The 16,735-nt window shown below is 32.8% G+C and overlaps 2 protein-coding genes across 2 annotated transcripts; both read left to right on the plus strand.

The window, feature by feature from the left end:
- Positions 1-3,642: 3,642 nt before the first annotated feature.
- On the plus strand, positions 3,643-4,587 carry LOC122104751 (olfactory receptor 8H1-like). Its single transcript, XM_042675686.1, has one exon. It carries the CDS (start codon positions 3,643-3,645, stop codon positions 4,585-4,587), a length of 945 nt encoding a protein of 314 aa, XP_042531620.1.
- A 6,415-nt stretch (positions 4,588-11,002) lies between these two features.
- Positions 11,003-11,962, plus strand: LOC122104752 (olfactory receptor 8H1-like). Its single transcript, XM_042675687.1, has one exon. It carries the CDS (start codon positions 11,003-11,005, stop codon positions 11,960-11,962), a length of 960 nt encoding a protein of 319 aa, XP_042531621.1.
- The last annotated feature ends 4,773 nt before the right edge of the window (positions 11,963-16,735 follow it).

Here is a 16,735-nt window from a genome sequence, read left to right on the forward strand (position 1 = left end):
TAAGGCATATTTCTTTTTTTCCTATTTTTGTAATTTAAAAATTTATAGCAATTACAAATTACACTGATTGTTTAAATCCAACCATTACAATTGTGTAAAGTCACTACAAAACTAAGGCATAAAAATTATATTTCCTTTTTTTCTTAGTGAATTCTGGGTGTTAGTATAATGGTGTATTTACTACAAAAGAACTTGGAAAAAATATATTAAGTGAAGTAAGCCAGGCCCAAAGAAACAGAGGTCCTATGGTTTTCCTTATTTACACTGACTATTATTATTCTAAGACAAGCAGAAAAGGTCAAAAGCTGTGTACATATGACCATATAAGATGATGTTAAGTGAAATGAAAGGACACAACTGTTTTTTTTTCTTTCTTGCTATAGTTTTTAACATACTTAAAATGTACTATTTGAATTTTTTGCTTCTTTTGTATGTGCTTCCACATGGTATAACCCCTGTTTTCACTGTATTTGATGCATCTTCTATATATATTTTTCTAATTTGGGGAAGGGAAGAGAAATAACCAAATGCTGAAATAAGGATACAGGTTGATCTGTTTTAACAATGATATTTACAAGACACTATGTGGAAAACAAATTTTACAACTTTGGCAGTGGGAGGAGATTGGGGGTTATTGTGGAGGTAGGAGGGAAGGGATAGTAGGGGGAAAACAAAGGAGGAGGCAACAATACGCGATAGGAAATGTACACATTACCTTGCTCATGTAACTGTAAACCCTCTGAACAGTATTTTTACAATAAAAACTGTGCAATAAATAAATAAGTAAATAAAAACAAAGGAAGTAAAAATGCTTAATAGGAAATGAGCTCATTACCTTACTTATGTAACTGTAATGCCTCTGTAAATAATTTTTTACAATAAAAAACATAAAGAATTCCTTTCTTCAACTTCCTCATTGCCAATAATAAAATAAACTGATAATGTGAAAAAATTCAATTTGTCTATTTTAGCAGTTAATTATTGCATTTGTATAATTTCAAGTTCTTTATTGAATGTTTCAGTACTTATTATATTCTACTTTCTTAATATATTTCAATTTTACCCCTTATTTTCACTACATATTTCTTTCCCCACAATGCTATACACAATACATGTGTATAGCATTCCTATATATTTTTGTTTGAAGTTGAGAATAACATTGATTAATCATTTACCATTTCTTGAAATTTTATTTGAGTTGTCATTGGTATTGAAATGCTTTACAGATTCATGGAATTAACATATTTCTAGGAGGGTTGGTTGAACATCCATAAATCAACAAATACAGTATACTGTATAAATTGCAACATCCACCCTTATCTCTCAGTCATGAAAATAGTTGTGGAGATTAACAATTGAAAAATTCAAATGTTGTTCATGACTTACACTTGAAAGAGGTATAGAGTCTCTGATCACACTTTGACTTCCTTATGATACAATACACAAAGGAACACTTTGGCCATTATCCACATCTCTAGGGTTGACGAATATTAATTTTTATTGCTGGGAAATCTTCCACAAGAATAATTTTTTACAAGTGATTCAACATTCACCAAGCATATTAAGGTGGCACAGAATATAACCCTGAACTATCCTTTTTCTTCTTTTTTTATTGTGAAAATACCGTACAGAGGAGTTACAATCACATGGGCAAACTAATGAGTACATTTCTTATCAAGCATTGTTGCCTCCTCCTTTGTTTCCCCTTCCTATCCCTTTTCATTCTCTCCCCCAACCTCCATCCCCCCGCAAAGTTGTAAAGTTCGTTTTTCCACATAACGACTTATACATCTCATTTTTGCAATGGATCCACCTGTATCCCTATTTAAACGATTTGTTTTTATATCAACATCAAATACAATGAAAGCAGGGGTCAAGTTCCTTGCTTGACACATACTTCGATGCTGAATTTCTAGTCTCCAAGACTAAAACATTCTGTCTTCTGAAAGAGCACTGCCTTCCAAAAGCTCAGTGGATATCTATGTGATACATGAGGATAACTTCTTTGCTCAAATCTGCAGATCATTTGTCTCTGGAAATTGCAGGGAATGTACCTACTTTGTTAGGAAATATGTTCCATACATATTTGCAGGGAAATTACTTTGATAATCACTCAATGCAAGATTCACAAGAAACTTTTCCTGATTTTTACTATGTACATTCTATGGCTCCCCCATTTACCTACTCATTTTGGGGAACAATCCTCAATGAAATATTTCACATAGCATCAAATGTGATCAGGTGGTCTTCCTCCTAATTGTGGATCTCTAAAGTGAAAATCTCATGCAGATTGAGCACTTGAAAATTTGTCCATGGAAATGTGCCAGGTAACTTTCCTTAGAAATTGGGTGCAGAGGATGACAAAGTATTGCATAATATCCTATTCCATTAAATAAAGCCTCCTGGACATATTAGACAGAGACAAAAAGGACACATTGCTCTTAGAGTATCTCCATGGGATTCTTTAGAGATAGACCTTTCTGGGAAACTTTTTTGAGCAACTTGACAAAAATTCTTTGAGTTTGAATTTACCTCACACAAAATGAATTCCACAAAAGTTTAATAATAACTACAGAAAGGAAAACAAATGTTATATTACAGAAATGTTTAGTACCTTATAGGAATAGGATGTTTTAAAATGAGATTTGGCTGACAACTTTGGAAGAAGTTTTGTTCTGACCAACTTGTGTTCATAGTAAGTATTCTTTCTTTTTTTTTTTTTTTTGGATGTGGGGCCTGAACTCTGGGCCTGGGCACTGTCTCTCAGCTCTTCAGCTCAAGGCTAGTGCTCTAACACTTGAGCCACAGCACCACTTTCAGCGTTTTCAGCATATGTGGTGCTGAGGAATCGAACCCAGGGCCTCTAACATGCAAGGCAAACACTACCATTGAGCCACCTTCCCAGCCCCACAGTAAGTATTCTTTTTTGGAAGGATGAGGGGTCCAGTCGTGGGGCCAGAACTCTGGGCCTGGGCGCTGCCCCTCAGTTCTTCAGCTCTAGGCTAGCACTCTACCACTTGAGCCACAGCTCCACATCTGGCTTTTTTCTTTTTGCTTACGTGGTGATGAGGAATCAACACAGGGCCTCATGCATGCAAGGCAAGCACTCTACCACTGAGCCACCTTCCCAACCCCACAGTAAGTATTCTTAAGAGGTTAAATTTACTTGAAGATAGACACTGGATGGGAAAAATTTGGAGAATAAAGAGGGGAGTAACATTGTCCTTGAATCATTATACTTATAACCTGACTTATGAAATTGTAATCATTTTGTACAACTACAAAATAACAGTAACAATAATAATACTAATAATAATAACAACCATAAAAATATTGAAGTGCAAAAAAGTGGTATATAAGCTATAGCATATTGTATTGTTTAAATATTTTCAGAAAGTGTTTTAGCACATTATAGGATAAAATGCAGAAAGTTAATTTTAGTTATATAATACCTACATATAATTTTATCCCATTATTTGGAGTTCATGGTTAAATTGAAATCATAATGCAAAGTTTATGATGAATTATAATGCAATCTAGGCACTGAAAAAATGCTGGATCTTTCATATAAAGACAACTCATTCAAGAAACACTAGAGCTAAGGATCACACATCACTTCTCAACAGTGTCCATCAGCACACTATGAGAACCTGGAACAACACAGAGGTAACCGACTTCATCCTTATGGGGCTGACAGATTCTGAAGAGATGCAGCTGGCATTATCTCTGGTGTTTCTCCTGATTTACATGATTACTGTGTTGGGAAATGTAGGCATGATCATGATAATTTGTCTGGATCTCCAGCTTCACACCCCTATGTATTTTTTTCTCATTCAACTTTCATTCATTGACCTCAATTTCTCAAGTGTCATCACACCTAAAACTTTACTGAACTTACTGACTTCCACCAAGAGTATCACATTCCTGGGCTGTTTCATACAGATGTATTTTCTTGCCTTCTTTGCTAGTTCTGAAATTTGTCTCCTCTCTGCAATGGCCTATGATCGCTATGTGGCCATCTGCAATCCTCTACAGTATCCTGTTATAATGTCCTCAAGATGCTGCTGGGCCCTCATTGCTGGCACTTACATGATTGGCTTTGTGGATTGTTCTTTCATTGTGCTCTCTATAGTCAGATTGCCTTTCTGTAATTCTAATGTAATTCTACATTTTTTCTGTGATGTATTTCCAATTTTAGCTCTGTCATGCAATGATACATATGCCACTGAATTTGCAGTATACATTTGTGGTAGTTCTACCCTGCTACTGTCCCTTACCACAATGTCCTGGTCCTATGTGTCCATTCTCTCGACTATTCTGAAAATTAAGTCCACTTCAGGAAAGCAGAAAGCCTTCTCCACCTGTGCCTCCCATCTCCTTGGTGTCACCATTTTCTATGGCACCATCATTTTTACTTATTTAAAACCCAAGAAGTCCTACTCCCTGGGCAAAGATCAAGTAGCTTCTGTGTTTTACACGATTGTGATCCCCATGCTCAACCCACTCATTTATAGTCTTAGAAACAAGGAAGTGAAAAATGCCTTCTTTCGAGTTGTCCAGAAGAGAGCAGCATTCTGGCAACTATGATTTGAAATGTGTAAATTCATCTTTTACTACTTTACTTGTTTAAGATTCCCTTAGTTTTTCTAAAAAAAATAGAAACTCATCAACATTTTCATAGTAAAATTCTATTTCATTTATCTAAAGATGATCTTACACACTCCTGGGTATATGCTATTAGAGATTCCTATAATAATTCAAATTCATATAATATGTGATAACACTATTGTTTACCCCCCCCCCACACACACACATATATGTCTGTGTGCTCGTGTGTGTATATTTGTGTGTTTTAGGTCATATACCTGTATAGATGATCAAAATGACTAAAGTTTGTTACATATAGTAGTGAGAATTCTTAATGTAACCTCATTTTACCTTGGCACCATGGCTGACACCTGTACTATGTACTCAAGAGGCTGAGATCAGAGGATTGCCTCTTGAAGCCAGCTTTTGCAGACAAGTCAGTGAGTTGTCTCTCCAAAGATATTTTCTTGAGTCAAAAATGCCAAGCAGGAAGAAGCATAATGCCATGAGTTCAAGCCCAGTATCAAAGAAATCTTAAGAAAATTAAAATTAAACAAATGTGTTCTTAAGGGGAACATCTGTGTAATATAGTGATTTTAGTTATAATTATTTTTCTTAATATTTATTGTTGTTATTCATGTGTTTTAAAGTAGAGTTAGTGTGTCATAAGTCAGGTAATGAGCATATTGCTTCATGTACAATATCAGCTCCTCCTTCCCCTCTTTCTCAGTCTCCTCCACTACAATCGCATACTTCACTTTCAATGTAATGTCTACTACGTATCATGGTTGAACTTGGTCACCCTTTATTCCTCCATTTCTGCTCCCCTCTTGACATCCTCCAAAGACATTAAAAAACAACAAAGAAAAAAAAGAAGCAACAAGAAGCATCACCGTCTCTCTCTCAATGTGTGTAATTCTTAAAACCATGTCATAAAGTGCTCTGTGCATACTTCAATTTTAACAAATTTTATTATGAAGAAATATGCATATTATATATATATATATATATACACAGTAATAGTTCCAGATGCCAAGATTTGCATAATAAGTAATGAATATTTAGCTGCAGTACAGTTAACAAATGACTGAAAATTTAGTCATTTCTTCATCTATATAAGATAAACACATTTTTGTTATACATGAACAGAAAAGGTTTGGAATGAGTATGGCCTCAGTAAACAGGCAAATATAACCATCATTTTCTCAAATTTTGGAGTGAGATATTGTGAGTTTTCCATTTTGAAACCTTCTTGCATAACATCTCTTATGTGGGCTTTTGGTAAACATTTGAGGACCATGCATCCAGTGACATATTGAGTGTGTTCATTGCATTAACCCGTTTCCCTGGGATAATAAGTGTTTGATTTGCCAGTGTATTGTTTGTAAATACAGATATAAAGCAAATATTTAATTCAAGAAACCTTAGGTATTTTACCATCCAGTTTAGTTGAATACTAAAATTTCCCTAATTTTCAATTTTCCCTGAATATTTTGGAATTACATTTTTCATTTTTCTCTGATATGAAAGGTTATTTTTTAAAGTATAGTTTCTTTTTCTAAATTTTGTTGTTTTGAAGTTTACAACAATTACACATTACCCAAATTGTTTAAATCCAACCATTATTATTTTATAAAGTAATTACAAAGCCATGGTTTAAAATATTTTAATAAAAATATATTTCATTTATTTTCCTAAATGGCTTCTGAGTATGATTATAACAACACACTTGATATAAAACGAATCTCTTTATTCAAATTCCACACTGCCAAAAATAAAAGTAAATTAATAAATAGAAAGCCTCAACTTCTCTATTTCAGCAGTTAAGTTATAATAGGTACTTTAATTAAAAACTGAAGTTTTTTATTAAATCTTTCAATATAGGTTATATTCTGTTGCTTTCTTAACAAATTTAAAAAACTTGCCTTATCATATATCAATTTCATTTGTAAAAATTTTCACTCAATGTTTCTTTCCTCACTATGCTCAATAGACTGTATTTGCTAGCATTCTTATATATTTTTTGGAGTTGAAAATAATATTGAGTAAGCATTTATCATTTATTGAAATTTGCGTTTGAGTTGTTGGTAATGAAATGCTTTACAAATAATTTTATATTTAAACATTGACAGATAACTTTAGAAAACATTCATGAAATTGGCTCATTTCTAACAAGGTAGGATGAATAGTCAGAGATCAATAAATGCAATACAGCATATTTAATTAACCATCCTTACCATTTAGTTATCTCAATAGTTGTGGAGATTGGCCAAATTCAAACTTCATTCATGGTTTACTATTGAAAGAGATACAGAATCTCCAATCACATTTTGACTTCCTTATGCTACAAAACTCAATGGAATTCTTTGGACATCACCAACATCTCTATGGTTGATGAATATTAATTTTATTATTAGGGAAACCTTACAAAAGGCGACCTTTCCTATAAAAGTTGTGGGATGACTCTGAAATCAGGCAAATGTAACACTTCTTTTGTAATATTGTTGGGCTGAGATTTTGAAAGTTTCCCTGTTAAAATCTTCTTGCTGTAACAGACCTTATGTGAGCATTTGCTAAAAACTTGGGGACTATGTATCCAGTGACATATCAAGTCTGCTTCATTGAATGAACCTGTTCTCTCTATTTTGTAATGTACATTAAAAATAAATATTGAAGTAAGTGTTTGATTTGCCATTGTTGTATTTGTAAATAGAGATATAAAACCAATATTTGATTAAAAATTTTAGGGTTTGTTCCATCCAATAAACTCCAGTTTAGTTGAATACTAAAATTTACTTGATTTTCATTTTATTCCATATTTTTGGAATTGTTGTTTTCCTTTTTCTCTGCAGTTGAGGGTTATTTTTAAAAGTATAATTCCTTTTCCTGTTTTTGTTCTTTTATAATTTATGACAATTACAATTTACACAGATTGTTCAAAGCTAACATTATAATTTTAAAAAGTCAATACAAAACTGAGGCCTAAAATGTTTTAATACAAATTATATCAAAGATGGTGGTGGGGAAGAGCTACCTTCCAAATGCTATTCTGTGAGACGGATTGGGAATGTCTTATGGGGTATTCAGCCTTTTCCTTGGTTTTTGGTCTATCTGTAATCTGCATCCTCTGTGGTCACCAGGATGAAGTTTTCTACTCCTTATAAGTTCTCCACTTCCACTGCCATGGTCACCGGCGAGTGCTCGCTCAAATCTGTCTTCTTAAACATGCTGCCTGAATTTTTCCTCTCGGCCAAACACTCTGTATTATGATGGCTCACTTGATGTGAGTCTCTAGCGTTGGCTTTTTCACTGGAACACTAAAACTTGTTTCTTCAAGAGAGCTCAGTTAGCCGGGAACTGCTTCTCCACCATCTTCCTTGATCCATAAGGCTCTTCATTATCTCCACATCTCTGTCTATAAAAGAAATGCAAATCAAAACAACATTGAGATTCCTCTTCACCCCAGTTAGAATGGCTATAATCAAAAACTCTATTGACAGGCTTCTCTCTTGTTATTCAGTAACTGAAATGTTGAAATTGTAAGCGGTGAAAAGATTTGCTGTTCAAATGATTTCATCTCAAAAGTTTAAAATCTAATAAATTAATTTCCTTAGTGAGAAAAAAAAAATCTAATAACACATACTGGATGGGTGGTAGCCAAAAGGGAATGCTACTACACTGTTGGTGGGAGTGTAAACCTGTTCCACCACTCTGGAAAGCAGTATGGAGGTTCCTCCAAAAGACTCCACACAGAGCTCCCCTATGACCCAGGAATCCCACTTTTGGGCATTTACCCGAATGATTACAAACAAGACCATACTAAAGCTACCAGCACAACTATGTTTATCGCAGCATTATTTACCATAGCCAAGATATGAACCAACCCAGTTGCCTCTCAGTAGATGAATGAACCAAGCAAATGTGATATATATATATATATATATATATATATATATATATATATATAATGGAACTTTATACTTCCATCAGAAAGAATGGCACCACCCCATTTGTAAGGAGATAGAAATACTTGGAAAAAATCATATTGAGTGAAGTAAGCCAGACCTAAAGAAATAGAGGTCCCTTGGTTTCCCTTATTTGCAATAATTAGTATACAGCTAGGATACTCTTTTCAGATGACCAGAGCAGCTCAATGACGCTAAGTGAAATGAACTCCAAGACATGGACACAAGAGGTTTTTCTTTGTTGTTGTTGTTGTTTTAATGTACTATGTGATTTTTTTTGGTGTCTTTTTATGTTCTTCCCCCTATTTGATTTTTGTTAATTCAAAATACATTTACTACAAAGAGAATCCCTTTATTCAAACTCTACATTGCCAAAAAGAAAAAAAATGAATAAAGTGAAAAACTGCAATTTATCTATTTAGAAGTTAATTATTTAAGACTTTTGTATTTTCAAATTTTTCATTAAATCTTCCATTATTTATTATATTCTGCTAATTTCTCAATGTATTTCAGCTTTTTCCTCATTGTATATCAATGTCATTTGAAAGAATTATCACTCAGTTTTGCTATGTAAACTGTGTTATATACGCTACATTTTTATAGCATTCCTATGTATTTTTGTTTGACGTTGAGAATAATATTCATTAAACATTTGTCATTTTGGCAACGAAATGCTTACAAATTGCTATATCCATGGAACTGACATATTTCTAGGAAAGTTGTATGAACGAACATCCATAGATCAATTAATACAGTATAGTGTATAAATTGAATTAACCGTCCTTATCACTCAGTCATGACAATAGTTGTGGAGATAGCATGTAACAAAATTCAAACTTCATTCATGATTTACAATTGAAAGAGATACAGAGTCTCTGATCACACTTTAAATTCCTTATGATACAATACTCTAAGAAATTCTTTAGCCATTATCAATATCTACAGGGTTGATGAATATTAGTTTTAATGTTGGGAAATCTTGCAGAAGTATTGTTTGTTCCAGGTGATTATTATTCACCAAGCATATGAAGGTGACATAGAAAATCACCCTGAGCCGTCCTCTTAACTTAAACATACTTGCTTGTCACATACTTCGTTTGCGACTGGATTTCTAAGTCTCTAAGACTAGAAACATTCTCTGTCTTCTAAAATAGCCCTGACTTTTAAAAGTTCATTGGATATGCCTATAAGACATAAGGATAGCTTCTTTACTCACACCTGTAATTTGTATCTTAAAATATTAAGGAATGAGCACACTTTCTTAGGGGAATATTTTCTATACATATTTGCAGGAAACTAAATTTTATCATCACTCAATGCAATACACAAGAGTCTTGTACTGATTCTTACCATGTACATTTGAAGTTCCCTCATAGGCTTTCCCATTTTTGAAAACAATGTTCGAAGAAATATTTCAGGTGTTATTATCTAATTCATTACTAGTTTAGCACCCAATCACAAACAACATTAAAAAAGCATTGCATTAAAAGAGATCAGGTGATCTTCTTTATTGTGGAGCTCCTATTTGAAAAGCTCATGCAGATTTAGCACTTGAAAATTTGTCCTTGAAAATATGCCAAGTAATCTTCCTTTGAAACCAGCTTCAGAGAATGACAAAGTGTTGCACAATACCCACGGATTATTATATAAGGTGCCCTGGATGTATCAGACTGGGAGAGGAAGCACACACTGCTCTTACAGTAGCTCCTTAGGATTCTTTACATCTTTCTGGGAAACTTTTGTTTTGAACAACTGGATAAAAGTTCTATGAGTTTTAATTTACCTCATGCATAATGAATTCCCCAAAAGTTGAATAATAACTACAGAAAGGAAAACAAATGTTTTATTACAGAGATGTTTAGTGCCTTATAGGAATGGGATATTTTGAAATGAAATTTAGCAAATTTTGGCTTACATTTCTGGAAGAAGTTTTCTTCTGACCAACTTTTGTCCACAGTAAGTATTCTTAAGATGTTAAAATTGACTTCAGGATAGACACTGGAAGGGGAGATTGGAGAATAAGAAAGGAGTGACATTAACAAAGAAACTTTATACACATAACCTGACTAATGAATTGTAACCCTTTTGTGCAACTACATAATAACAATAACAAATATAATAATACTACTAATAATAACCTACAATAAGATATTGGAATAAAAATAGTAGCATATAAGCTATCACATTTTGTATTGCTTAAATATTTTAATATTATGTTTAGCACTTATAGGACAAAAATGGAGAGTTAGTTTTAATTATCTCTAAATGTCATTTTTACCATTATTTAGAGCTCATAATGAAATTGAAGTCATTATGCATAACTGATGATTAATTATGAGACAAACTAAGGTATTGAAAAATATTGAATCACCCACATAAAGACAACTCATTTGGGGATAATTTGAACTAATGTTAACACATAACTTCTCAACAGTGTCTACCAGCACACTATGAGAACCTGGAATAACACAAATTTGCATGACTTCATCCTTATGGGGCTGACAGATTCTGAGGAGACCCAGCTGGCACTCTCTGTGCTGTTTCTTCAGATTTACCTGTTTACTGTGCTGAGCAATCTAGGCATGATCATGATAATTTGTCTGGATCTCCAGCTTCACAGCCCTATGTATTTTTTCCTCACTCACCTTTCATTCGTTGACCTCAGCTACTCCAGTGTCATCACACCTAAAACTTTAGTGAACTTACTAACTTCTACCAAGAGTATTTCATTCTTGGGCTGTTTCATACAACTGTACCTATTTGTTTGGTTTGGAGGTGCTGAAATTTGTCTCCTCTCTGCAATGGCCTATGATCGCTACGTGGCTATCTGCAATCCTCTACAGTATCCTGTTATAATGTCTTCAAGACACTGCTGGGCCCTCCTTGCTAGCACTTACATGATTGGCTTTGTGGATGGTTCTTTTACTGTACTCTCTATAGCCAAATTGGCTTTCTGCAACTCCAATGTAATTCATCACTTTTTCTGTGATGTATCTCCAATTTTAGCTCTGTCCTGCAGTGATACATATGCCACTGAAATTGTAGTATACATTTGTGCTGGTTCTACACTGTTACTGTCCCTTATCACAATGTCCTGGTCCTATGTGTCCATTCTCTCTACTATTCTGAAAATTAAGTCCACTTCAGGAAAGCAGAAAGCCTTCTCCACCTGTGTCTCCCACCTGCTGGGTGTCACTGTTTTTTATAGCACAACCACCTTTACTTATTTAAAGCCCAGGAAGTCTTACACCCTGGGAAAGGATCAAGTGGCTTCTGTGTTTTACACAATTGTGATCCCCATGCTCAACCCACTCATTTATAGTCTTAGGAACAAGGAAGTGAAAAATGCTTTCATTAGAGTTGTGAAGAAGAAAAGGGGGATCCAAACAACTAAGATGATAGTGATGTGAGGCATTTCAAGCAAACTTTCCAATATCTGTTGGAAAGAAGTGATTCATGTGTGTATACTTAGGTTCAGTTGCTCTTCATAACTGTCTTCACAACTTCTTCATAACTCTTACCATAAGTGACATTTCCAAAAATTTATTTTTTGATATGTATATTGAATTTCTAGACGATAAATGATGCACTTACATGACCAACTAAAGTACAGTACAATTTACTTACCTCTAACTATAAATTATGTCATAAAATATTCCATGTATTCTATAATGGAATGCATAGTAAATTTTCTTAGGGAGGAGATATCTATGTATAATAACTGTTTTACTATTTATTTTTTATTGCACAAAATACTTTCTTATGTGTACTATGCTGACAAAGTCAGTGCATAATTAAGGCTCAATTTTCTCACTGGCACAAGATGAATATTTATTTCTGGTGCATATGTTACATAAGAAATGAAGTACATTAACATTAATAACCCTTTGTCTTGTCTTTGTCATTTAAGTCTTGTTCCTTTAATATTGTAAAGGACATGCCTTCTTAATTTCTTGTGTATTTATTCATGCCTCTCCTGGGGCTTGATCTTAGCACCAGGACTGTTTCCCTATGCTTTACCCTCCTGCTTTTTGGTAGTTAATTGAAGATAAGAGACTCCCAGATTTTTTTCTGCCAAGACTGACTTTGAACAGCGATCCTAAAATGTCAGCTTCCTGAGTAATAGGATGACAGACATGATACACTGGTACCTACTTCTCTACTGTGTGTATGTTTTTAAAATCAGTTTTATTTAATTTTATCTGAGCAAGTGAAAAAAGTAGCAGATGTAGATAACATCAGCATTTCACAAATTTTCATTTACAATAAACTAAGTGTATATATATATATATATATATATATATATATATGCTAAAGGAAAATGACATATGCTAATGTTAATGATGGTAATTTGGAAAATTCTTTTGAAATTAATTAGTGAGTGATATACTATACAATTGTATATACTCTTCTCAGTGAATAAACATGAGTGTGTGTAAGCATATGAATTATTTAAGGGGAAATTGTGTAAATTCCTGGAATTTCTTCTGGAATTTCTGCATTCACTTAAAATCTGCTACATTTGTGATGACCTTTCAATAAAAGCTGTGGGATGAATATGTTCTCATTTAACAGGTGAATGTAACACTCCTTTTGCAGTACTGTAAATTTTCCAGGTTAAAATCTACTTGCAATAACATCTTATGTGGGTATCTGGTAAACATTTGAAGACCACGTTTGCAGTGACATATCGGCTCTGCTTCATTGCATTAGCATGCACTCTCAATTCAGTAATATGCTAAAAATAAATTTTAATAAAGCGTTTGATTTGTCATTGTTGTATTTGTAAATAAAAATATAAAGCAAATAATTCATTAAAATAAACTTTATGGTTGTGTCTTCCCATAAACTCCAGTTTAGCTAAATACTAAAATTTCCTTGATATGTAATTTTTATCTGCATATTTTGGAAGTGCTGCTTAATTTTCTCTGATGCTAAAGGTTATTTTTTACTGTATAGTTCCTTTTCCTATTTTTGTTTTAAATTTTATAACAGTTACAAATTATTGCAATCTAACCATTATAACTTTTAAAGTAACTATAAAATTAAGACCTAAAACATTTTAATAAAAATTTTATTTGACCCAGAGTAGGTGGCTCATGCCTGGAATTCTAGCTACGCAGGAGGCTGAGATCTGAGGATCGGGGTTCAAAGCCAGCCCAGGTGAGAAAGTCTGTGAGACTCTGATCTCCAATAAACCACTCAGAAAACCATAAGTGGCCCAGTGGCTCAAGTGGCAGAGTGCTTGCCTTGAGCTGAAGAGCTGAAAGACACTATTCAGTCCCAGAGTTCAAGCTCCATACCTGACAAAAAATATATTTGTTTGTTTTTCTTATTGCCTTCTATTGATATAACAATGCACTTACTACAAAGGAATCCCTTTGTTTAAACTCGACACTGACAAAAAATAAAATAAATTAATAAAGTGTAAACCTCAACTTTTAGCAGTTAATTATTTAAGATTCTTATAATTTCAAGTTCTTTATGGAATATTTCCATATTTATTACTTTCAGCTATTCTCTCAATGCATTTCAAAATTTTCCCTCATCATATACCAATGTGATTTGAAAGAATTATCACTCATTTTGCTTTCTGATATATGCTATATACACTACTTTTTTTTATAACATTCCCATATATTTTGTTTGAAGTTGTGGAGCTCCTAGGTAAAAATCCCATGCAGATTTGGCACTTGAAAATTTGTCCTTGTAAATGTGCCAAGTAACCTTCCTTGGAAATTGGTTGCTGAGGATCATAAAGTATTGCATAATCACCACAGCCCATTAAATAAGGCCTTCTGGACATAGCAGATGGAGAAAAAGTCCATGTTGCTCTTACAGTATCTCTTTTGGGATTCTTTAGAGAGATAAATTTCTGGTAAGCTTTTCTTTTGAGCACTCTAATAAAAATTCTTTGAGTTTGAATTTACTTCATACAAAAAAAAATGCATTCGCCAAAAGTTTAAAAATAATTACAAGAAAGGAAACAAACATTATATTCAGAGATGTTTAGTACCTTATAGAAATGGTAGATTTTGTTAAATATGATATTATAAAATTGTTTGGGTTTTCATTACTGGAAGAAATTGGTTTTCACCAACTTTTGTTCACATTATTCTTTTCTCTTAAATTTTTGTTGTAAATATGATGTAAAGAGGGTTATAGTTACAAAAGTCATCTAATTAGTGCATTTGTTTTTTTTTAATTGTGAAAATACCGTACAGAGGGGTTACAATTAAATGGGCAAGATAATGAGTTCATTTCTTATCAAGCATTTTTTCCTCCTCCTTTGTTTCCCCTTCCCATCCCTTCCCATCTCCCACCCTTCTCCCCTCCCCCCCCAAGCAAAAGTTGTAAAGTTCGTTTTCAACATAATGACTTGTACATATCATTGTTGCAATAGGTCCACCTGTATCCCTAGTTAAACCTTTACTGTGGCTTGAACTCAGTACCTGGGGCTTTCCCTGAGATATCACTTCTAGCTATTTGGTAGTTAAATGAAGATCAGAGTCTCACAGACATATTCCCAGAGCTAACTTTGAATAAACATCCTTATATGTCAGCCTCACAGGTGTGAGTTACACACTCTGTGTGCATTTTTTAAAAATTATTTTCATTTAATCTTAACTCAGAAACCAAGAAAAAAAATAGCAGATATAGAAAACTTCACCATTTCACAAATTTCATTTAGAATAAACAATTGATGTACATTAAAAAAAATAGTATATGCTAATGTTGAATGAAGGCTATTTGGAAAAATTCTTTTGAAATTAATTATTAAGGGTTATAATGTACAATTGTGTATTTTGTTCTAAACGAATAACTATGTGTGTATACGTATGACGTATTTAAATAAAATTTTCATCATTTTATGTGCACTCTTCTGGAAATTTTTGTAGTTATTTAAAATCTGTTGCATTTATTATTTTCAATAAAAGTGATAAATATTGTCTCTGGAAATGGGCAAATTTAAGACTTGTTTTGCAATGTTTTGGATTAAGACACTATGAGTTTTCCATGATGAAATCTACTTGCAGTACCACTTCTTATATGTGCAACTGCTAAACATTTGAGGACCATGTATCCAGTGACATTATGTGTATGCTTCATTGCATTAGCCCATTTCCTCAGGATTGGAATATACTTTAAACATAAATTATTGAATTAAATGTTTGATTTGATCTTGTAATATTTCTAAAAATAAGTATAAAGCAAATATTTGATAATAAATTTAGGGTTTGCAGCATCCCATAAACTTAAGTTTAGTATAATACTAAAATTTCCTTGTCAATTTTCACAAAGTATTTTAGAATTGTGGCATTTTTCTTGACATTAAAGTTTAATTTTTAAAAATACTCTTCCTTTACCTATTTTTATCTTAACTATATTAAGAATAAAAATTACACATATTGTTCAAGTCCAACCATTATATTTTAAAAAAGTAGCTACCAAGCTAGTGTCTAAATTTTTAAGTAAAAATTAAAGGTAATTTTTTTAAATGTCTTCTGAGTGTTAACATAACAATGCACTTACCAGAAAGTTCATGTTTGTACTGCCAAAAATAAAAATGACTAAATTAAAATTTTGAACTTGTCCATTTCAGAAGTTAATTATTTAATAGATTCTCATAATTTCAACACACAGACTTTTTATTAAAACTTTCAATATCAATTGTATTCACTGCTTTCTTAATGTATTTAAATTTTGCCTTGTCATATACTAATGTCATTGGAAAGAATTTTTACTGAATTTTCTTTCATAATTATGCCATGTAGACTGCTTATTTGCTAGTATACCTATGTTCTTTGGTTTCACTTTGAGAATAATATTGACTAAGCATTTATTATTTACTGAAATTTTCTTTGAGCTGTTGTTGATAATGAAATGCTTTAGCAATGACTGTATTCATTGAATCGGGATATTTGTAGCAAGGTTTGTGAACGTTCAAAGATTAATAAATACCATAATGTGTAAATCAAATCAATGATCAGTCATCGCAATAGATGTAGAGATAGCTTTTGTCACAATTCAAACTTCATAATTCATAATTTACACTTAAAAGTGATACAAAGCTTCTGATCACACTTTGATTTACTTATGATAATAATCTAAGAAGTTCTTTGGACATCATCAACGTATGGTGGATGAATATATTTTATTCTTGGAAAATTGCTCAGAAGTAT

This window comes from Dipodomys spectabilis, unplaced genomic scaffold (assembly GCF_019054845.1).
Source record: "Dipodomys spectabilis isolate Male_0828 unplaced genomic scaffold, ASM1905484v1 ptg000030l, whole genome shotgun sequence".
In the NCBI taxonomy this organism is placed as follows: domain Eukaryota; kingdom Metazoa; phylum Chordata; class Mammalia; order Rodentia; family Heteromyidae; genus Dipodomys; species Dipodomys spectabilis.